Here is a 23,744-nt window from a genome sequence, read left to right on the forward strand (position 1 = left end):
GCAGAGGCCCTGGGGGGGTTTCGCCTTCCTCTGCAGCGTGGGGCATGGGTCACTTGCTGGAGGATTCTCTGCACCTTTAAACCACGATTTGAGGACTTCAATCGCTCAGACGTAGGTGAGAGGTTTTTCGCAGGGGTGGGTGGGTGAGATTCTGTGGCCTGCGTTGTACAGGAGGTCAGACTAGATGATCATAATGGTCCCTTCTGACCTTAAAGTCTATGAGTCTATGAGCCTATGACCAGCCTTATTTCAATGCCTTCAGAGCTGGGGGGCCGGAGAGCGGTGGCTGTTGACCGGGCGTCCAGCTCTGAAGGCTGAGCCCTGACAGCAGCAGCACAGAAGTAAGGGCAGCGGTACTACAACCCCCCACAACAACCTTGGCTTTACCAAGAGGATCAGTATCATTATCCCCACTTTACAGATGGGAAAACTGAGTCATGGGGGGGGGGGAAGTGACTTGCCCAAGGTCGCCCAGTAGACCAGTGGCAGAGCCAAGAATAGCTCCCAGGTCTCCTGCCTCGCAGTCCAGTGCTCTATGCACTGTCTCCCATTACACACTATGGTGCAGTGCCATTCACACATCAAGGAACCCCACATCCTGTTGTGTTACACTGGCACATCAGGGTTCCAACACATATTGTCACCACCTGCCTGGAGATACAGACAGATCCAGGTGCTCAGATACTACGTGGATAAGGGTCATGGAAGAAGTAGCTAGCTAGGAGCTGTATATGGGGCTTGCTAGCTTGGTAGATAGATGACAGGCCATTGGGGAGCACAGAGTTAAATCCATCCCAGGCCCAGCACCCCAGGCTGTTCCCAGCACTCCTTGCAAGCAGGAATCCAGTTCAGGTTCTTCTTTCTTCTCAGGACAGTGATGGAAGGAGGAGTCCGCCATGAACACCCGGACAGGGTTTGCACCGAGAGGAGCAAGCAGTTCCCACTAAAGCCAATGGGAGCTGAAAGTGCTCAGCACCATTCAGGGCTGGCCCCATTGTTTGCACCACGTAACATTGTCAGCAGTGATGGTCACCGGTAGATCCACCTGGAACAGATCCTGATGGCTCCCCGGTCACTGGCAGGACAACTGCTCCTGTTCCTTCCTTCCCCATGGGACCGGCTCCACACAGCCTGCCCCAATCACGCCCATCTGTGGCTATGCCCTCTAGGGGACAGGTTTTCTCTGGGTCACTCGCCTGCCATGCTGGCCTGACGTCTAGCTTTCCATGCCCTCCTGGGAGGAGATTGTCCCAAGCCTTTGGAGTGAAGCTTAACTATGCAACAGGGAACGCTGGCACGCGAGGGAGTGCCCCTGCGGCATGTGCTCCTGGCAGTCCCAGTGCTGTGCTGTGTGACAGCTCCATTCGTTTGAAAAGAGACGAAGGAGGCTGCAAAGTCTTAGGAGAAAGGAGGTGGATGAGATCCAAGACAACCTATCAAGGCCCCAGCTGCTCCGTGCCTGGTGATAGGAGAGGAATGAAACGGGCGACAACACTGTAGAAATTAAATTGGTGTGGGTCCCCTTATCCCACCAGAGAAAGTAGAGAACACATCAATGCCCGTAGCCTGCAACTGGCAGCCAACGATAAGGTAATCCCGGATCCCACCGCAATGACTTGATGGACACAGGCCATAGGGGAGCACAGGGTTAAACCAGCATCAACAGCTCATTACAGCCTGGAATCTGGCATTGCTAAGTCCAGCCCAGTGCCGCAGTGACTTGGCACCAGATGGGAGTTCCCCTTTGTTTGTTGCTTTCCAGCCTGGGGTTCGCGGCCCTCCCCCTCCTCCCCAGTTCTTCCTAGAGTTGCTTGACATTTTGCATCCATAATTTTTTTGCTGCTGACAAAAATTTGGCCTTTTTTTCTAAACAAAATGTTTTGTGGGAAATTTTTGTGTCTCAGGAAATTTTCAGCTTTTTTTCAGCAGAAGAAGTGAGGACAACAGAGCGCTGGTTGCTATTTTGCTTTTTGGTTGAAAAAATGACAACCCTCCCTCCCGCCCCAAAAAATGACAACAAAAACCCCTCCCCAAAGGTGTTGTTTCTTCCCCAGATTTGCACAGAAAATAGCCATAATTTCCCAACCGGTTCCAGTTGTTTCTGTATTGGAGAGAGGGTTGTCTCCTGGGGCGGGCACTGGCAGTCAGGACATTGACTCGGTGGATGACCTTGGACAAGTCACCTGCACCCCCTCCTTGTGCCTCAGTTTCCCCCTCTATGACACAGGAATAATCACACTTCCTTAACCGCAGGGAGCACTTTGAGCACGAAGGCACCGGGAAGGGCAGGTGCTTTGTGTCCTTTTTAGAGATGCAAATAAATAAGGAACACAAACACCCATTCCAGGGTGAGGGCAGTTACTCTCTCTCCACAGTACGGCAAACGCTGAGCCTGTGGCCCGAGGCTAATACAGCAGGGGTGCATCCCAGCTTTGAGAGCCCCCGGGGAGAGCAAGGGCGGTGGTGGAGGACAGGTGTTAGGTCTGCCTACGGGCTTGTGCTCATCGAGAGCATTGGCTGCGGTGCTGGCCACGCCCCAGCCTGCCCCTGGGAGGTGGGCAATGCGCACAGCAGCACCAGCTGAGCCCTGCTTGGTGCCATGCGGGCACAAGCCAGGGACGCGTGGCACAAGCCAGGGATGCGGGCACAAGCCAGGGATGTGTGGCTGGCTTCTGCAGGAGAATGTTGGGGCAGAGATAGGGGGAAGATGCTCCCTGTCCTTCCCCTCCGCATGGCACTCCTGCCCAGGGGTAGCTGTAACAGGGCCCATACGCTGCCCGGTGGCACAGGGCACAAAGCCCTCTCAGGGAGTACCCTTTCCAGGTGACATCTCCTTCAGCACGACAGGATCCGGCCCCGAGTCTGCTCACCGCATCCCAGCCCCTCCCATCACCCCAGCCCTGGCTGCCCCAGCTACTCACTGGTGTTTGGCGTGAAGGAGGGGTGCCGCGTGGCTCCCTGCGTGACGGCTGGCGGGGGAGGAGGCATGTTGGGGGGTGTCGATCTGGACTGAGTCTTCACGTCGGCTGGCGAGTCAGGCATCGTGGCTGCCTTCTTCTTCTCTGCACTACCTGCAAGGGGCAGAGACGCAGAGAGAGAGAGACAGGTGAGTGCAGTGGATTGGGGTCGCTGGGCCACATGGCCAGGGAGGCGGCACCAGCTAAACCCAGCCTGCTGATCCTTCCCTCACCCTGGCCCAGACCTAATGCCCACTGGAGTCAGTGGGCATCTTGCCCTTGTCTGCAATGGTCTTTGGGTCAGGCCCCCACAGGAGGTGGCAGCCACACAGACCTCTTTGTACTGCAGCCAATCGAAACACACGTGTTTCGCCTCTCCTCCCTATGGCAGGGAGAGGAGCTTTACGAGTTCCCACAACCCCAAAAGCTGGCGTTTCAGGGCCGGGATGGGAGCACGTTTGCGCCTAACTCTGTCTGGGGCACCCCACCCATCCTTCCTGAGCAGGGCGAGACTCAGATCACGGAGGGGGCAAGGAGGACGGCTCTCCGGGGCATCCCTTCCTGTTCACTGCAGCAGGGACGCAGTGGATGCAGGGCGGGAGGAGAAGTCTACAGGGGTCAGGCCTGACTGGTGCCCTTCCTGCCCCAGAGGGAAAATGCAGTTTCACCCAGTGAGCAGTGAACACGCTCGGGCTCCTGGGCAGACGCATTATCACCGGGTCCTACACAGAGCCATGGAGGGCCGTGTCTTAGCTATACCCTGGTCTTGGGGGCTCAGCTTTCTTGTACCTGAGCCCCTGGCCATCCATGAGCTCAGCCTCACAGCAGCCGGGCGTGGCAGAGAAACGAAGGGCGGAGAGCTCAGAAGGATCTAGGCAGGCAGATAGCTGGGGAGAGACGGGCCCCTGGGGATGCGATTCACAAAAGCCAGCACACTAGGCGGGGAGCCGCCGACGCTAGCCAAGGGAAGATGCCAGCCGGGGCTGGCGCGCAGTCCCACCGCGCTCTCAGAGGCAGGCACTGAGGTCCAGGCTGCAGGGAGGTGTCTAGCTCCGAGGACGGATCTCCCTCATAACGTTTAGCTCAGTGACGAAGGTACTGATCTGGGAAATGGGAGACCCCCCCCGCTCAAGTGCCCCTCCCCTGAAGGAGGAGAAGGGATTTGCCGCCTCTCAGGCGAGCGCTCTAACCATCGGGCGGTTCTGCTATGGCGCTCCCTCCGTCACTCCTGTTTGAAGCCGTAGCGCTGGGGATAAATAATGAAAGACTCCATGGAACAGGCTCCTGGCCTCCCCAGTCCTGGGCGGGTGCCCTAACCGCCCGGCGACGCAGTCACGCTTGTGCACACTGGCTCGCAAAGCGTCGTTGGGACAAGAGAGTGGGCAAGCGAGCCCACCAGCACGCGCATGACTCTGCCGCCTGGTGGTTGGCACACTTACCGGGATGGGGGGGACGCGGGAGCCAGCCCCTGCTCCAGGGGCTCATTCGTTATTTGGCTGCAGGATAACAGCTTCAAGGGGATGGACTGGGGCCTGACATCAGACTGTCCCATGCCCCAGAGCCAGGGCACTCACTCCCCATTCAAATCCCCGTTAGGTGGAGGGAGGATTTGAACCGGCTACTCTCCCATCTCCCAGCTGAGTTAGAACCACTGGGCTAAAAGTTCCAAGGGAGGCTGTGGTCCTCCTCCTCCGGCCGCCTTGTGCAAACTCGCTGAGCCGATAGGCAGCCTCTGCGCACGCTTAGCGGAGCAGGATTCTCAGGCGGGTTAGGCAACCAAAGGCCTCTCTGCCCCTGCTCTGTGGATCGCTTGGGGGCTCAGGCGGAAGATGGGTGTCTGGACAGCCCAGTGCGTGGGCCCTGAGGCAGAGCCATTGACACCCAACGACTTTAGGTGCTTCCAGGGTTTCAGCAGGTATTTCATGCATCGTGGTGTTCCCCAAGTTGGGGCTGGGGTCTAACTCCAGTGGCGCGTTCAGCCTGAGGGGACGTGCCCCTGGTACCCAGGAGGTCTGGGGTAGACCTGGGAACTGAACCCAGAGCTCCTGAGTCTCCATGACTGTGCCTTCAATCACAAGGCCATCCTCTCTTGCCCAGCCAGCCCTCTGCCACCAACATATTGTACATACGCACAGCACTGTAGGATAAACATATTCCTCCAGCCGCACAACACTGGGTCATATAGCCATCCACCCACCCCGGAAATCCTGCACCATGCGCACGTCTTCCCGCATACATACTAATGCACAGTCCACACATCCAGGCGCGTAATACGGCATCTGCACAGACACGCATGCACACACAACACGCTCTGTACACACGCACCCGACACACAGAGACCGCTCTAGATACGTGTCACGCCTGCACACCGCACGCTGTCATCTTGGCGCTCGTCCCTGAGAACCCCTCTCCGCCGTGGCACACACCGTCGGAGCAATCTCCCTGCTGGTTACCTGCCAGTTTGGAAGGAATCGGAATTCTCCCTGGGTTGCCGGCTGGAATGCCTCGTCATTTCCCAGGAATTATGTGTGGAGTTCCAGGAATCGCGCTGTCAGGCCGTGATTATTCACAGATAGTAAATTGGGCTTTCGGTTCCATGCCGCAGGAGGCAGCTCACATATATACAGCAACCAGGGCAGTTCCACGGGTGCCTTGAGAGCATCCGTTCACGCGTCATTGACCTCAAACGCTCAAAAATCCCCAGTCAAACCCCAAAACATCAGGGGATTTAAAAGACCTAATAAAGGTTCCTTTTCTTTCTTTCTTTGAGGTTCCCTTTCTTTGCCTTGTGGTTTCTGAGCCTTTAGCCCTCAGGACACGTTTTCTGGCTTTTCTCCAAAACCAGGAGAGGGAAATTTTACCTTTTTTTAAAAAGAGCTGAGATGGTGACATCATGCCAGGATGAGACTAGTGGGGGCTTTAAGAAAACAACTTGACTCACGATAGTCACAATAACACTGCGAGAACCGGCCACACTGCCTGAAGCCCGACGCCTTTACTGGAAATAAACCCTTCTCTGGATCATTGGGAATAAAATTCCCTGCCCCTCCCACCTCTTGCTTGGCCTACAAAGCCATAGCGACAGAGCTGGTGGAAAGTTTTCCAACACAACGGGTTTCCATCCTCAGAAAATGCCTGGAAATTGAAACTTTGTCGATTCTGACAAAATTTCTTCATGGAAACAAAAAACAAGCGAACCGAAGCATTGCCCCATTTGACGTCTCTAATGCAGAGCAGCAGTGTTGGTTTTTAACAAAGCCATTCAACATGGCGCTTGCCGAACGGAGCGTTTCCGTGGTTAGTTTTAAAATGATCTTGCATTTTGCGAGTTGTTTTGTTTTATTTGATGTTATACCAGAAGTTATAATAGACAATTAAAAAAAAAAGTTGAAAGCCGATAGCCCAACGTGAAACGTCCCTGTTTTAAGTATCTAATGTTGAGACGGTCAGTGGGGGTCGGGGCTCAGGTGTATTTGACAAATTCCAACCGCCAGTGCTCCCCCACCCAGCTGCCTAAAACTAGTTGTGTTTGAAGGTCAGAGATAACCTGTAACCAGGGAGTGATTAGAGAATTCCTTGTCCCTGGGATCCCTGTGAGCTGTTACCAGGGAATAAGCTTGTGATGGGGTGTTCACCGCCCCCCCGCCGGCAGTAGCCCGGAAAGGGCTAATGACACTGTTGCCAACTTTTGCGCGGTAAATAAGCACCCCGACTTTTGCAATAAGCCAAAAACCAAGCGAATCCCATTTCAAAACAAGGCCAAAACAAGCCAATCCCTAAGAACCCCAAGACTCCGTGTGACTAGATCCCCCTGGCGTGCAGTCTGGGCCAGTGGTGGGCCCACTGTGCACCCCTGACTCTCTCCCCCCTTGCCCCTGCTTGCCGGGAGCTGATCAAAAAAAAGAAGCAACAAGCTACAAGCCAAACGAACAACAAGCTACAAGCCAAAAACTAGCCAACAAGCAACTCGCAAGCCAATGAAGCCAAAAACAAGCCCACTTTCTGTGGTTTTTTCGCGGGTTTGGCATGTCTGGTTAATGAGGCTCCGAAGGAGCCAATTAACCTGACAGGCAACACCTGAGGGAGAACAAGGGAGGGAGGATGGAGCCCAGCTGGACAGGAGCAAGGAGGGCTGGTATAAAGCCAGGAAGAGGGCTTCGAGAGGAAAGAAGGAGAAGCTTTGGGCTCCTAGCTCTCAGGGAGGGGTGTACCAGCCAGATGGTAAAGCAGGGAGTCTGACAAAGACAGAGTAGGAAGCAGACCAGGGAAATAGCAGGGAGGTTTGGGATGGAGGAGACCCTGGCTGCCGGTTGTAGGGTTCCCTGAGCTGAGCCCTGGAGCAGAGTGGGTCGCGTTCCCCAACCAGCAGTAGAAGGGAAGATTGCCTGGGTCAGATCGTCCAGTGAGACTCTGATACTCTGGAATGGGGAAACCACAGAGTGACCCAGCCGGGGCGGTGGGGGTCAAGCTGTGGAAAAGGAGCCCCCTAAGCCAGGAAGAAGGATGACCCTGATCCACTGCAAATCCTGGAGCGTGAGACAGAAGGGGGCGGCCCTATTCCCCAGATGCAGCTCCAAGGAGGTGAACCCCACAACAATCCCCTGTGGAGGGCAGGGGGCTAATGCAGCGTATCACCCAGGTGCCCAGAGCAGGACTGCGCGGCTGTGCACGCCACATCCCTCAAGCTGTCTTTCTCAGCATCTCGACAGGGCTGCGGTTTTCCTGGAACTCAGCCATGGCACAGTTCAGAGGAGGCTTTGGAGTGGCATGGGGACATGGCTGGGCCTGGGGAGAGGGGGCAGGGAAGAGACGAAGCAAGTAAACAGGACAACTGCTAAACAAGCTTAAGTGAGAGCACCTGCTACTGAGATCAGCTGCTGCCACGTCCATTTCTCTCTCTCTCTCTCTCTGCCGTTAGAGAGGATGCACTAGGGTTTGATGGCCTGGCACAAGTGTGGTGGCAGCTGCAGTGGTCTGTCAAAGTGCCTTGTGTCTGGCGGCTCGGCTGGAGCTCTGGTGAGAACCAAAGAAGGAAAGCGTCCCTCTCGCTAGAGGCTGACAAGCGTTTCCTAGAGGTGTCACTGCCTTTATAGGATCAGGAGAACTCGGGGGCTTATTCACATGCAGGCACCGCTGATAAACTAATCTAATGTGCATTCTTAATCCACTGCAACTGTTGTAAGATTAATTGAACCCTGCGCAAGTACATTGTCCAGGCTAAATAAAGCCTGGTCTTATCCAGAGCAAGATGTTATCGGGGCTTGCACAGTGGCCAAAGCCGGGGCTGGGCTTAAATGTGAGGAGAACAGGGTTTTATAGACGAGCTACCCAGGTTCTGCAGGAAAGGGGGCGTCCGGCATGGCAAACTGTAGCTCTTTGGTGCTCTCTGTAGTGGGGAGGGGCCACACAACCAGGGTGCGCTCGTGCCAAGCTCCTCACTTCCTCCAAGGTGCAGGAAAGTGCTTAGCAGCCTCCCGAGGGAAGGGCGGCCCACAGGGAGGCTGTTCCAACAACACCAATTAGCCTCGCTGCCCCTCTCATCCTCTGCGCACAAGATGAGGCAAGCTGTGCCCCTGCCTTCATCAACCTGCCCTTGCCAAATACCAGCCACCGCAGCCACATGCTGGTGTAACACCAACAGACCCCGGTCGTCGGTGGGCGGGATCGAACCTGGGACCCCTGGAGCTTAGTGCATGAGCCTCTACTAGCCAACTAGCTGGTAGCCAAGGCTGTAGAGCAGACGCGTTCGATCTCTCTCTTTAAGTGGCCTCTAGATGGGACAGGACACCACCCCCAGGAGGTGTGCGGGTTACACTGGCACAACCTGAGATGGTGCCAGGCCTACAGCAGCAGGAGGCTGTGATTGCCAGGCCATGGTGGGCCTGTGATTCTACACCCGCATGCAAAATGGCCGCCTCCATGCAGCACAGCCTCGCACGTACAGTGCGGGTGAGATCACGCTGCGCGGAGGACACCCTCTTATTCTACAAAATGGTGCCCGGCGGGCGCATTCACAAGCCAGACAGGATCGTCCCATGGGCACAGACGGCCTGGGGCATGCCATGCGTGCCTTGCACTCACAGATGGCCATGAGAAACAGCACCGCACCGCCAGCCCCCCGGCAACTCACACGGTACGCCAGTGCCGCTGAGCCAGAAGCATCTGACCCTTGCCCAGCCAGAGGCTGCATCATCCACTTGCCAGGCACCCAAGAGACGTGCCTCGCGAGCACAAGATGATGCGGCCCTCAGCCTTCGTATGGAGCTGTTGCTCGCAGGGCTGATAGGTCCTGAGATCTAGTCCCAGCTCAGATGATGACGCCATCTGGGGCAAGTCACTTAAGATCCCTGGGTGTGACTGTGCGGAGAGGAGAAAAGGGCCTTGGCCCTCTCCTGTGCGTCTCAGGGACAGCCTTTGCGCTCAGTAAGCTGCGAGCACTAGCCTCTCCAACGGGAGTGGGGAGGGCTTGGGAAGCCATGGGCCTCATGCCATGCTCCATCCAGCAGCTCCAGCCCCCCCCCCAGGGAAGAAGCAGGCTCTGCCCCCTTTCCAAGGTTGGTGTAGCAGCCTGGAGCTCGCAGACCGTGACCTCTGATTCAATCCTCCTACCTATCAAACAGGACGTGAAACTGACACCAAGAGTTTTGCCTTAAGTCCCAGGAAACAGTGTCTCATTATTTAGAGGCCAGCTTCTCAAAATCTGGGCAGAGGCAGGTTGGGTAATTGCCCGTGCAAATTTACCAGTTCGTTCCACAGCAACCTGATCTACTCTGGCATCATCCAAGTGAATTAGGCACTCGCATGCCCAAGGGCTTTGGAATCCCAGCCTGTCGCACTGGAATTGCGGTAGAGTTACACACGCAGTTACGTGGAACGATGCAAACAGCATTGTAACAGCAGCCCCAGCAGAGACTGGAAAGCACACGCACACAAACGCTCTTGTGCACCGGAAGATACTGGGCTCAGCACTTTTGTTCGGGGACTCGGACAAGAGCGCAGCCATTGAGGCGAATGGACGCGTACATACATCAATTTATTTTTGAGGGAAATTCTTCTCCAGTTAAATCGCTGAGGATCTCTCCCAGACCCCTAAAGTCCCTTTAGAGTTCACAGCCATGGCGGCTCCACCTGTCTGTTCCAGCACTCAAGTGAGAACGCTATTAATTACTTATTCGTAATCAGTTTAGTGGGACTGCAAGAGACCAGCCAGCCCCAAGAGCACATGAAAGAGGGGGAGGGATAGCTCAGTGATTTGAACATTGGCCTGCTAAACCCAGGGTGGTGAGTTCAATCCTTGAGGGGGCCATTTAGGGATCTGGGGCAAAAATTGGGGGATTGGTCCTGCTTTGAGCAGGGGGTTGGACTAGATGACCTCCTGAGGTCCCTTCCAACCCTGCTATTCTATGATTCTATGAAAGGCAGAGCCGGCCATTCACACCAAGCCTGCTCCCCTCACACTAACCCAAAAGTTTGCTGAAGTAACTTTGAAAATGCAAACAGCCGTATACTATTCCAGGAGGTGTAATTAGCTTCCCAGACAGTGGATGCCTTGTCTGTTATAGGCCCCTTGTCTCTCCCTCCACCCCCTCCTTCAAACCTCGTCCCCCAGAGCTTTTCCCCTTCATGCTCAGGCAGGGTCAGTTTCTACGTCTGGTGAAAGCTCCCCCCAGACAAAGGGCTACATGTTGTGGAGAGAGCTTTGGAAAGGAGCCAGCGCTGGAGCCTCAGTCTCGGGTCAGCCTCCCCTTCGCTGTCCACAGCTGAGCGCAGGCCAAGAAACACGGGCTTTGGGAGGCAGCTCTGGCTGAGGCCAAGGAGAGGGAGGTGGGACACTGCCATGTTTACAGGCATTGCAGTGGCATTCTTGGCAGCTGAGTCCCTCACGAGCCTTAACGGATGTAGCTTCATAGCCCCTGGTGAGGCAGGGAAGGGTCACTCTCCCCACGTCACAGAGGGGAAACTGAGGTGCAGCAAGATTAAACGACTCGCCAGGGTCACCCAGGGAGTCTGTGATAGAGCCAGGAATTGAACCCAGGTCCCCAAGTCCTAGATTGGTGCCTTAACCACAAGGCCAACCTTCCTCAAGAGTGTAGTATTATTTATCAGGTGTATTACGGTAGTGCCAGGGAGCCCCAACCATGGCCCAGGACCCCATGGTACCAGGCGCTGTGCATTATTAGGTGTATTATGGTACAGCCTAGGAGCCCCAGTCATGGCCCAGGACCCCATGGTACCAGGCACTGTGCATTACTCGGTGTATTATGGTACAGCATGGGAGCCCAGTCATGGCCCAGGACCCCATAGTGCCAGATGCTGTATGTTATTACGTGTATTACGGTAGTGCCAGGGAGCCCCAGTCATGGCCCAGGACCCCGTGGTGCCAGGTGTTGTACAAAGACCAAACACAAACACGGTCCCTACCTGAAGAACTTACTTGTGTACACAGCTAGAGCCCCGGATCCTCTCCCTTGTCCCAGTGCACCATGGCCCTGTAATGTCCCGCAGGGAAACAAGGGGGGCATGGGTAGGCACGGGCTGGCTGAAGAAAGGGGCCTCGTCCCAGTATCTCCAGGGAGGCGAGTGGAGCCGCCAGTGTCACTTATGCATATGCTTGGAAAGCGGAATTCAGGTCCAACATGGAGATTTCATGGAGGGTCCTGCATTCCAGCCCCATTTACCCAGTGAGTGGTTCACAGGCAGGCACCCAGTCCATGGGATAGACACCCAGGCCTGGGGTAGCTCCCACAGCTGGTATTTGCTCTCCGGATCACACACCTGCTCTGGGCCTGGCCCACGGGACCAGCTGTGACATGGAAAGTGCTCAGCCAGCCCTAGCGAGCAGAATTTTCACGCCCCGGTGGAAAGCTTGGAACTCACTGTGGTTCCATGGGTTCGGAAAGGAACTCCTTTTCGTCAATTTCAGCAGTGTTCCCAATGTTCCCAAAATCAGACACGCTGGGATTTGAAAAGGGTCTGGATTTTGTTCTTGTTTCTTTCCCCCCCTTCTTTCCCTTTTGCCACGGGAAAGACGCAGAAAAGAACAAACCTAACTGAAAACGAAGTATTTGTCGTTTGGGGTTTTGCTGGGAAAAAAAAACGGAAATAAATGTAAAAGACAATTTTTTACAAACATTTCCATTGTTGGCAAAAGGTCCTTTCAAAAATTGATAAAAAAACCAAACATTGTTTGAAAAATATTAACCGGGTCTTAACTCATGGCGCGGGGCTTATCTGGAAATCACCTCGCCAGCCCTGCCTCCTGGCGTACCTGCCATGCCAGTCGCCGAAGACCTGCGTGTGTCAGGTGCATCGCCATGGGCTGCTGCAGTTTCAAAGCAGGGCATCTGAACTCGAAGACGGGCTGCCGTGGGGCAATTAAATATTAGCACACACAGCCAGCAAGGAAGAACCAATCAATCAACTTCAGGGACTCGTCCCTTGGGCTGTGATTGCAAACCAATGGAAAGACCCTTTTTGCCCCCACCTCCCATCGCCTTCAGGAAATCGCCTCCAGTGCCATCGCTTCACCAGGATTAAAGGCCAGCTCAGCAAACCGCACGGAAGAGGGAAGCGTTAGACAGAAATAAGCAACTGCCTGGTGCAGCACTTGTATGCAGGGTTGTAAATGAAACCAACTGGAGGCCAGGCTGGGCATTGCTGTGGCTGCTTGTGAAAAACAAAGCTCTGCAAACAAGGGGCTGAGGGTGGAAATTATGACCCAGCTTTAGCCGCGGCAGAGCACGTGGTGCTGGGGAACGACCAGAACTGATGTGCTTGGCAGGAGCTGAAAGATAACTTTCCAGTGCGTTTCACCCCTACCTTTAAAAGTCAATCCCCTTTAATGGTGACATGGCTGCAAAATCAATTACCCCTCGCGGATCAGCTGACGTCCAACCGCTGTTCTAATGCCCCCACAGGGATGGAAACCAGCGGTTTATGCAGACAGGGCATTCGGAGCCAGGAAACGAAAGGGAGCGAGGGTTTTCGCCGCTAGTTTGGGGGTCACTCACCCAAGAGGCATGGACGTTTTCATTCAGAGAATGGCCTCTCCCTTTCTCCCTGCCCGGAATCCTGCTGTCTCCCCTGCTAGATCTCACAGAAATTCGAAGTTATTTTTGTATCCAGGGGTTTGGGGATGCAAAACGACACACTCCCGGCGTGCCAGGAGCCCCACCAACTTGCCTGGAGCAGATGGTAACTGGGTCTCAGCCTGCAGTGCTCAGTCACACTCAGCCTTCCCCTCCACGCACTCCCGAGCCGAACCACACCTCCCTGTTAAAGCCAACAGCAGCTCAGGGTGACGATCCCCGTGGGCTGCTCACCTGAATCAATGACTACAGAGGCTGCCACGGCTGACTGCACCGCAGGTGAAAGGAGCCGAGTGCCTGGCTCACCTCTGGATGCCATGGGGCACAATGGGCTCACATGATCGCCAGGGAAGGCTCCAGCTTCTGTGGCAAATCTGGTGAGGTTGAAAGGCAGCCTTTGGTTCCAAGGGAGAGGGGGTCGTCCGGGCCCCACCACTCCAGAGACACTGGCCCAAGCGGGAGGGTAACGGATGTCTGAGCGGCAGGAGGATTTGGAGGTGACAGGCAGAGATGATGGGGGAACAGATGCAGGCTGTGCTGAAAAGGCAAACATCAGGTGGGCAACACTCCTGTAATGGCCCTCGCCTAGAGCTGCAAGCCAGTGCTTCGGGAAGGGAGTCGTTCTCGAGTGGCAGTGCCCTCTTCATTGGTAGGGTGGCAATCAGCTGCTTGGATAAAGCCCACGCTTAGCCCCACTCCACCTGGCTGGGCATGTTGGTTTGGCCTGAAAATTGCCAGATTTCCTCCAAAGGCAAAGGAGAGAGGGCCAGGCCCTCAGCTGGTGTCAGTCAGTGGGGTCCATTAACGGCAGTCGAGTTCTGCCGATTGTCCCCAGTGGTGGATCTGGCCTGAGAAGCTTGAAGAACATCAGCCAGACCACCGTCAGTCCCAGGCCATGGGAAAGGGACTTGGATTCACAGCTTGGACTTTCATCTGATGACGCTCAGTTCCCCAGTGGCTCCAAAATGGCTGGTTCCTGGCCCCACTGACCCAACCCCTGGCCTGGCTTGTACCTGCTCAGATGAGCGTGTGTGTTTGTGATGCAAGTAGGGCAAGATGTCCACAGCACTTTGCTTCCTGGTGCTGAACTGCTGGAGTTCAGTGAATGATGGGCTAAGCCCGGGGGCTCTTGGCACCCTGTGCCACGGGTAAATTCAGAGCATCATTATCTCCATTTCCAGGGGGGAAACTGAGGCACAGAGCAGGGCTGGACCAAAGCACACTGTGGGTGGGGGGCGGGAATTGGCATCCGAGGCAGAATTAGCACTTGGGAGCTCCCGCGTCCTACTCAGCTGCTTACACTACTCCCTCAACATGGGCTTCGGCTGCAATCCAACCCAGCCGCACTGATCTCCCCAACATGGCATCGGGTGGACTATCCGTTCGGCTGTGGATGGTCAATGAGCTATTTCTGGTGGGCTGGGGAACCATGAGGAGACTGGGTTTGTGCTGCCTGCTTTTGACGAGGTGGGTTGCATTTAATATTTGCCCTGTGCCCCGACGCTGCGGAGATGGGCGCCCCACAGGTCATCCAGAGCTCCCTCTGGAATCATCCCATTGACTAGGACAGGATTCCTCATGCGCACCAGTGCGGGGAAGGAGTTCGAAACCTGGCCCTGAGTGAGCATTCCCGAGGCTCAGCACGGAGCCTCCGGAGACAGAGACAGAAAGGGGCCATCTCTCAGCTCTGTCTTTCTTCTCCCTCCCAGGCTCTGGGATCCCCACCGCTCCTCCGCAGCTGCACAGGGTCTGTCCCGCTGGCTGATGACGCTGGGAACGTGCATCGGTCAGGACACAGAGCAGCGACGCATCAGCCAATGCCCGGGGGAGCAGGGCTGGGAGTAAGCAGGGGTCATTTTCACACAGTCCCTTTTCTGAGCCCAGCCACGCTATGGAGAGAATTGGTGCTGTGGGCTGGGGAGGGTAAGTGAAGGCAGAGAGTAGCCTAAATGATGGGTGCAGCCAAAACAGCTTCCCTAACAGGGGAAATCAATCAGTACGTGTCAGTAAGATTCTGGGTCAGGAGGGCCCTGATTCTGTGCTTCAGGCCCTGGGACATGGGGCTCTGGTAGGAACCAGATTGGGTAGTTGCAACCCAACCCCTTGCCACTCTGCTTTTGGAAGTGTGGAGGGGCGAGAGGGATCATGTGAAGGACTGCTCCTCCTTCTGCCCGATGGCCGCATTCCTGCCCACATCGGTCCCTGGGAACCAGGCCTGGCATGGAAAACTGAGCTCCACACGTTTCCTGCTTTATTTATAAATACCAGCCTGAGTGACAGCACAGAGCCAAACAGCAGCTGAGAGCCTCCCGCGGCAGATGGGAACCAACAGAAGTCCCGGCACGTCCAGGGAGCTGTCATCTGCAGAGGCTTGGGAGGTTTAAAGGAGACGTTGGGTTTGTAATGCAAGCGGGCGGGGACATCTGTGCGGGTTGAGGGGGGTGCAGCTGTGAATGCAGGTGGTATGTTAGCATGCTTGCACATGGGTACAGCCATGGGCCAGGGGATGAGTCTCTTGCTCACACTGGAGTATCTCACTCCTCAGCTAGTGCCACTGAAATCACTGGTGGAAGATGATACTCGGTGGGGAAAAGGGTATAGGAATCTGTCCCTAAGTGTACATCAGTGTGAGTGTGGAAATGTGTACATACTCTGTGAGTGTCAGTCCATCTGCATGTGAGCACGCATACATACATCTAAACTGTCTGCCACCCTAAACGGATCTCCCCGCTCTCCTTGGCTTCTACTCCAGGGAACAGACCCGCGAGGCCATTCAAGCACTCATCCTTTGCCGTGAATCGCTGGGCAAGCCTCCCCCCCGCCTGGGAGACCGTCAGATGTGACCGAGTCCTTGTGCCAGCCAGCAGCAGAGACAGGACAGCCACACACACTGATTAGCACAAGCGGCCAAATTCAGTCTGGCTAGCGCCCGGCACCGCCCTAGCGCCCCCCCACTGAAGTCGAGGGGATTGCGTGGCGGGTAACTGCATGGCTCCCATGTGCGTGTGTTCGTGTGTGCACGTGTACAGTGCATGTACCGTGTCAGGGGATGTCAGCACACATGCCTGCGTAATGGTATGCATGGCGGGACGGCCATCACGCCCTCTTCCCCCTTTCTTGACACACACGTTCTCAAGACTAGACGGTCACAATGGTTCCTTCTGGCCTTGGAATCTAGGAATTCCTCCAGAACCCACGGCACTGTGAGGGGAACAAACGTTTGTTCGTTTCCGAAGCCTTCGTGGTCAAGCACCAAAGAATTCCAGATTTTCTTTTCAAAATAAAAACACTGCAGGGGGCTGCGTCCCTCCGCTGGAGCACGGGCTTTCCCCGCGGCGCCGCTGGCTCTTGCAGACAGGTTGCTGATAGAACCCGGAACTCTTTATACACATCGGGACCAGCCCAACACGTTCAGAAGCGGCCTCTGACGCTGGATGCTGCGGTAGCGACGTCCCCTGGCCTGGGCACCCTGCAGCGTGGCCACCCGCAGTGGATGTCGGTGAAAGTCCTTGCCCGTATGCGGGCACTAAGTCACCTTGTTATGAGCCGCTGCGAGCTGCAAGGATGGCGTCTGGGTCCATTATGCCACCATCTGAACCCACAACGACAGTCTCTGTCAACCCGGCATGTCTGCTACAGCAGCAGCCCCCACTGGGGCTTCTGTCTGTCTGGGCTGCCCCCACGTCTGCCTGGCTGCACATTTTGCTGAGTGCTCTCAGCTAGGCCCTCGGAGCTCACCCCTCACTGCGGTGGGCCCGTGAGCCCTTCCAGAGCCTCCGGTTCCTGCGAAGGTCTCGCCCCTGGGCTGGCTGGGGTGAGACCAGCCCGTCTGCACCCACCAGAGCTAGTGGCTGCTCTGCACGTCACAAACAGGCGCGCTCGCTGAGTTAGCAGGCATGGCCTGGGGCATTCCCATGCAGTCTGAATTAAACCTAGTAATGGTCAACCCGGGGAGAGTCCAGAGAAAACTCTAGTATGTGGCTGAATGGATTATAATAATCTCCACGGCATTTCAGCCATATTGCACCCCTGCTCTGCCCTGGAATACGACCCAACCTCAGTTAACGAAACTCCACTTAATCAGCGCCCTGGTTAGCCACACGTTAGCTGGGAGAGGATGCCAGGCAGTAGTCCCATCTGCGTGCGCCAGGGTTTCCCAAGTCCACCGGCAACTTCGCCCTTCTCCCAGAGGTCCCTCTAGAAGACCTCTTGATAAATGGTGCTGTAGTGAACACACAGAATAGAGAGGTCACTGGCTGTGTGAGGGGATAATGTGACACACATGCCAATCCTCCAAAGGCTGAATGCAGCTGCCTCTTGAAACACCTGCAGTGTTTCTTTCTGGTAGGTGGCTACACTAGTTGTTTCCAGCTCTGCCTTTGGTTGAGGGTCCTACGCATTCCTGCCCACATTCTCTTATTCCTCTGCTGTGTCCTTATTTCTAATATGTGCCCAAATCCTGACACTGAAAGCGGAGGAACCACCAATATGTGGGTTAGGTACAAACAAGCTTTCCCACAATTTACTGCCAAGAGGAAAGTTTCCATGAAACTAAACAAACTTGAGTGGAAACAAAGGTGGTTTTTTTAAAAGTAATAAACATTTCCTTGATGTGTTTGCAACCCAAAGAGATGAGAACTAGAAAATGAAACTGACCAGAAAGTATAATGGAAGAGAAACTGACTAAGTTTAGATATTTTTGGCGTCTAAGCTGAGAAATACAATGAGTAAGAAAACAGCCTGAACAGGGAAGGATGTATTAGTCTTTTAGATGCCCTGTGGTTTTACTAACCTTAGGTGTTAGCGGTAATATCAGTAAGGAAGGCTGGGATGGAGCCTATGGGAGTCTGGCACTCTATCCAATGGGATATGGGCACGTCAGTCCCCTGAGAATCCCAATTTACATTTGTTTTTGAAAAGTTACCATTGTCCCTCTGACCGTCGTTTAAGGACCTCATCCACGCATGCCCATTCTGACCTTTTATAGTATCGAATCCAGATCCTTTCTCCAGCAAGTTTTCCCCGGTTTTGGCCCAGCACCCGGTTACCAGGTATGGCTGAGTTTCTGCACTGGAGCATGGAAGATTTTGTGAGCTAAAATGCAGGAGAAGACCAGGGGGCGAGCGGGGGGGGGGGGGGGGGGCTGTGTGGAGGAGTCCATGCTGTTCTGAATGCTGTCAGTCCCCCCTCCCCACAGCAGTTATAAATGTGGCAATGATTCTCTGACATGACTCAAACTCTGCTGGAATTTTTTTTTCTTTTGGATAATTTGTCCCAGCCGCTTGGGGCTGAGTCTGTTTTCCGACATCTGGTTTTCATTAGGTCTGTGCAACCCAGATGAATAAGTAATAATATAAAAATAAAAGGATTAGTATTTTCTCCTTCGTTGGTCCAACCGGACCCTCCCCCACTTCACCTCCTGATGGGAATCAGATGTCGAATCCAGATATCTCCCCATACACCCCATGGTGACCTAAAGCCCTCGATTTGTTACACCCCGGCATTTAACCCTCCATGAATGAGGCTCTGCCTGGTGCCTGCTGGGGTAGAAGCAACATACCAGCCCTCCCAAATGCCTCCAGTTTTACCACAATAATTGTGGCAGCACCACAGAAGCTACTGTCTAATAAAACTCAGATTGTCTTTTTTATTCACGCACGCCCAGGCATTCGGCCTGGCGCCGCTTAGCCCCACAGGCGAGCTCTGGGCCCAGGCTTCTCTTTGCAGGGCTGGAAGCGGCCAGTATGGGCTATTGTACCCCGGTTTGTGCCACAGACTCCCAGATCACCCCCCGCCCCGATCTCTCAGTTTGCTCTGCCCCTGTTAAAAGCTATTGGGAACAGAGGCTGGTTCTCATCTGGTCTCTGTCCCTCTCTTTAGCTGCTGACAGAGCTTGCTGGGCCTGGTTCTCCACTGCCCTGCGCCTGGCGAGTCACGTACCCGGGCAAAGTGCGGGTGACACGCTCTCGAATCACAACGGCAGCATTTTGCACACTCTTGGCACTAGGAGCATAAATAACTGCTCAGGGCAATGGTGGATCGGGGCTTCCTATGTCCAGCTGGAGGGGACTGCCATGCTGGCCTCTGTTGTCCTTGGGCCCCATGCTAACGCCTCCCAGCTCTGCAGTGTGTCCCCTGGAAACAGAAGGGAGCACTCAGGGGTGGGACTCTGTGGGGGCTGGGGAGGGTGGGGAAACGAGGAGCTGCTCTCCATGGCATTGCCCCCTCCCAGGGTGGTAAGTGGCGGTCTGCACCCACCTCAAAGCAGCAGCAAAGCTGGCCCCTCTGTGCCTGCAAGGGGCTTCGGCACAGACATGGGCCGCCTGCTCCCGCAGGGCGGGTGGGCGGAGACGGGCCAGGCCTGGTGGGGAGTGGGAGTGAAGGAGCTGTGCGTGCAGGAACGGGGGCTCATGCACCCCGCACCCCACCAGGCCTTGACTGCATTCACCCTCTCTCTTGGTGACAGCAACCCCCTGAGCCAGAAGAGTGGGCCACTGAAGGCATCTCCCCTGCCCCAGAGCTGAAGAGGCTAATGCTCCAGTGCTCCCACCTGCCGGGAGTGCCAGAGGCCACCTCTGGAAATGGGGCTAGTCTCCTGCAGGCCAGCACCCCAGGGAACCAGGAGGCACCAGATGCATGACGGCTCTACGATGGATTGGCACCTGCCTTCGCTCTCTCTTGGCTGGGGACCATTATTCCTCTCGCAGGCTCCCAGCCCCAGCGTGGGGACAGATAATGAAACGCACTCCCCAATTCTAGGCACGCAGAGCAGCCGGCCGGGAGCACATGCCGTGCACCACGTCCCAGTCCCAGCAGTGTCACCCAGCGACTTCCAAAGAGCTGCCGCTCCTCGTCCTCATCCTGTGCAAGGACAGAATGGAGAGGAAGGCTGAGAATCAGGAGGGAGGGGTCTCTCCCTGCCTTGGCCACAGGCTTCCTGCATAGCAAGTCACTTCACCTCTCTGAACCTCTGTTTCCCCATCTGTGAAATGGGCATAAGAGAGCCCTACGTAAGCTCTGAGTCTGATGATGATATGTGTCATCCCTCAGAACCTGCACCATGGGCTAAGCCCCAGGCTGGCCACCTCCTTGGGTTCCCCCAGGAGTCTTTGGAAGCAACTGTGCCATGTTTCTGCTCCTCCTGGCATCCCAGTTCTGCTCAGCTGCAGAGAGCAGGGTCAGGCAGAATCTTTGCTTATCAGCGATCCAAAGGCCCGGAGCGGAATGGGACTGAGCAAAGCGGCTCTGGTTTTATGGCTGTCTCCCTTTGATGGGCTCTGGGGCAGGAACTGGGAAGGCGTGGGAGACGGGGCGGGAGACAGCACGGAACAGCTCTTCTTGATTCAGACTGGAACCCGGGATAGCATTCAGAAAGCCCAATCTTCCTGCGAGCCTCCCCTCGGGCCCGGGCAGCACTTCCCGAGTGAGGAAAGAGTTAAAAGGGAATTAAAATAACAGCATCTTTCATGCTCTCCAAATGGCTACAAATGAAATCCAGATGCTGGAGGCGACGTCTCCCGAAGCCGGGCTGCCTCCTAAATAAAGGAAAGCATTCCTGCTCCTCAGCTGCTGGTGCCACCGGGGCCAAGAACAACTCCCCGATAAGATCGCGAGGGACAGAGCCGCTCCATCTGGACTGTGTTAGGGAAGCACTCAGCGCCAGCGGCAAAGTGGGGACGAACTGCAGAGCAGTCACATGTGAAAGGGTCGAGGGGGAGATGGTTCACACACACACACACACACACACACACACAATGGGGAGCTGGGAGCCTGAGATCTGCTCTTTGGCTGCACCCCCCACGCCAGTTTCTCACCCACTTTGGGGGGAAATTGACACGGATTGGGGTTTTTTTCTTGTTTTTTTTAAAGCAGGAAATTAACGCCCCTCCCTCCTCGCAGCCTCCAGACCCAGGTGGGCAGAGGCTTGGGGAATGACGGGCTGGCGTCTCTGCAGCCTGCCCGGCCTGTGCCTCTCCACGCCGTGGTCACGGCTGTGGCTGCCCAAGGGACCCGCCACATTGCAAGCTGCTCTGAGAAACCTCCCGGCAGCCAGAGGCTAGGGCCAGGCCCGGGGCTGGGCAGGTCTGGAGCAGCCCACTTTCCCAGAAATGGGCGTGGATTGTTCCTGCCGCGCTGGGCCCTGGCAGCCCCGCCTCATGGCAGAAGCGAGAGCCCCAGCCATGGGAAACCACGTGTCTGATTCTGCTCTCCCTTAGGCCGCAGTGACTCCTGATTTACACCTTCCGACGCGAGGTCAGAATCAGGCCCAAAACAGCCACAGATCTGCCCAGATTGGGAAGAAGGCCACAAACGCAGAGCCCGGGAGAGCTCTGCAGACGACGTGGCCACGGCAAGCCGATAACTGTGAGCCATGCTGGAGTAACCGTTGTGTTCCACCCACGAAGGGCCAGATCGGCGGTGGGGGGGGGGGGGGGGGGGGCCGGGACTGCGACTTGAAGCCACAGGTTTTACTATTAGTGTCAATTGTACACAGCAGTCCAAAGGAAGTGCAAGAAAGAGGAAGTTCAAGCAGGGATGGAGCCATTTTCCCTTCTTTGGCTCCTCAGGGGGTTCGTTATACCCATCAGCCACCCTTAGACGCCAGTCGTGGGCATGCGAGTAGCTCAAGGGAGGGTGTAAGTTAGTGGAACGGGGTCTAAGCTAGTGTCAAGGGAATCTAACGTAAGTCATCACCTCTGAATTGGGCCCAGAGGGTCACTGGTCTGAGGGACGCCTGTTAGTGCACTAGAAAAACCAAACCAAACAAAACTGCACCCCCTGCCTAAAAAATGGACCCCAAATCCTAACTATTATACCCTTCCCTGCCTAGGGAGCAGAGGGTGCTTTACAAACAGAGAGTCTTACCAGCCCCTCTGCAGTAAATATCATTGTCCCCATTTCACAGGAGATAAAACCGACCCACAGAAAAGTGGAATGACTTGCCCAAGGTTTCAGACTGAGCGAGTGGCAGGAATTGAACCCAGGAGTCCTGGCTCTCCACCTCCTGCGGTAGCCATGAGAGAAAACTCCCCCAGCACTGGGCCTGGAACCCAGGCGTCCTGGCTCCCAGACAACAGCCCTAAGTGCTAGACTGCACGTCATATTTGAATCACGGAGAGCTTCCCTCCCATCCCCTAATAACCCTTTCAGATATTTGCTGGTGGGGGAGCACCCGGCCAGGTGAGCTCCAGTCGACGCTCCACCTGTCACTGCAAACCCTGTTGGAAGGTGGATTTGTCTTGCCTCCATGGGCGGAAATAAAGTATCGTAACCACATTAGAGACCCCAGTTTAACCCTGGCTCGATCCCTAGGCCAAAACGCGCTTAGAGTATGGGCTGCTTTCGTCCACACAGGCAGGTCTGAACCACGCGCTAACTCTTGGCCACAATCTTGGGTATTTTAGCACAAGCCTCTCTTTAAAAAAGTATCCGTCCCCCTTGTCCTGCCCCAGCAGAGCCCAGCCTGCCCCCGGGGGGGCGATGGAGTGAGGGGCTCATCCCACCAAAGAATGGCCCCCTTGGGTCAGGCAGGCAGCAGAGGAGTTCAAGGCAAAGTGAGACACATTATCAGCAACGGCTTTCTGGCCTGACGCAGGGGATCTGAGCGCTGCTAACACCCAACCTGGATCCCCACAAAGCTCCGGCAATGGGGGGAAAACAAACCAAACGATCTCCTTGAAATGGGGATTTCAGAGCCCAAGAGCCCTCAGGAAAGTCTAACAATCCCGGCCCAGGGCACAACGGGAGCAATTCAGTATGCGCTGAAATGGAAAATGGCTCCATTATGGAGAAAGCCCCGCTCCTCCCAGCCCCACTTCGGTATCCATTAGCACCCGGGGCCAGGGTGTCCTGGGATCAGTTTAGGACTCAACTCCACACACCTGAGACCGGCAGAGTCTGCATGCAGCTGGGCTCTCAGCCATCTGGTCTCCACCGGCAACTTGCCAAACCTTCTCTCCACTATTAGTCAAATGTTTTACGAGCACATTTCTTATCTGCTCTGGGACATGACTCCAGGGGGACAACCAGGGCAGAGCCCTTCTTCTCAGAGGTCTCAGCTCTGACCCTGCCTTCCTGACAACAGAACCACACGTAAACGGGCCGGTGACCCTGCTGTGCAATACCATGGCTCTCTTCCCCGTGTTGACAAGGAGAAAGAAACGTGATCACCAAGCGAGAGACGCAGGATTTCACATCAGGACTGCGCTCCCTAGCTAGGTGTCTAAGGTCTGTCAGCACCGTGGCACTTGAGCCCCTCCCAAAGCAAACAAACTCGGAAATCTCCCTTCTCCCAGCCCTGCCGGCAGGAACAAGCCTACCATTATCACTGGGATTTTAAAATGACATGTGAGGATGCTGATGTGGTTGAGAGAGAGAAAGTGATGCTTAGATACCAAGGTGAGGGGCACCTTGGCTTAGACAAATCAGTAACACAGCCTGTGAACTCTTTGGGGCAGAAACTGACCTACCGAGTATCTGTATAGGATTAGCACAACAGTGCCTCTTTCCTTTAGAGTTCTCCTAGGCACTACTGTAACACAAATAGATAGACAGATAGATAGATAGAGGGGGTATATTGGGATGGATAGATAGAGGGGGTGTATGGGAATGGATAGATGATAGACAGACAGATACACAACGGTTCTCTGAATACTAGGCTATGTCCTCACTGAAGGGTTAACTGGCGGTATCTACGCTC

General features: G+C 55.3%; 1 protein-coding gene across 24 annotated transcripts in view; it reads right to left on the reverse strand.

Moving 5' to 3' along the window:
* CBFA2T3 (CBFA2/RUNX1 partner transcriptional co-repressor 3) overlaps positions 1-23,744 on the reverse strand; it is a 105,134-nt gene that overhangs the window by 24,003 nt on the left and 57,387 nt on the right. For 21 of the 24 annotated variants that reach the window (XM_043526555.1, XM_043526557.1, XM_043526554.1 and 18 more), the window contains one exon: positions 2,922-3,071. In XM_043526555.1, the coding sequence (XP_043382490.1) occupies positions 2,922-3,071 (150 nt within the window). Of the gene's footprint in view, positions 1-2,921; positions 3,072-4,147; positions 4,170-5,410; positions 5,609-11,391; positions 11,624-23,744 lie in introns of those variants that run through there. The other 3 variants (XM_043526553.1, XM_037878115.2, XM_037878116.2) reach the window with 3 other exon arrangements.

This window comes from Chelonia mydas, chromosome 12 (genome assembly GCF_015237465.2).
Source record: "Chelonia mydas isolate rCheMyd1 chromosome 12, rCheMyd1.pri.v2, whole genome shotgun sequence".
Classification (NCBI taxonomy): Eukaryota; Metazoa; Chordata; order Testudines; family Cheloniidae; genus Chelonia; species Chelonia mydas.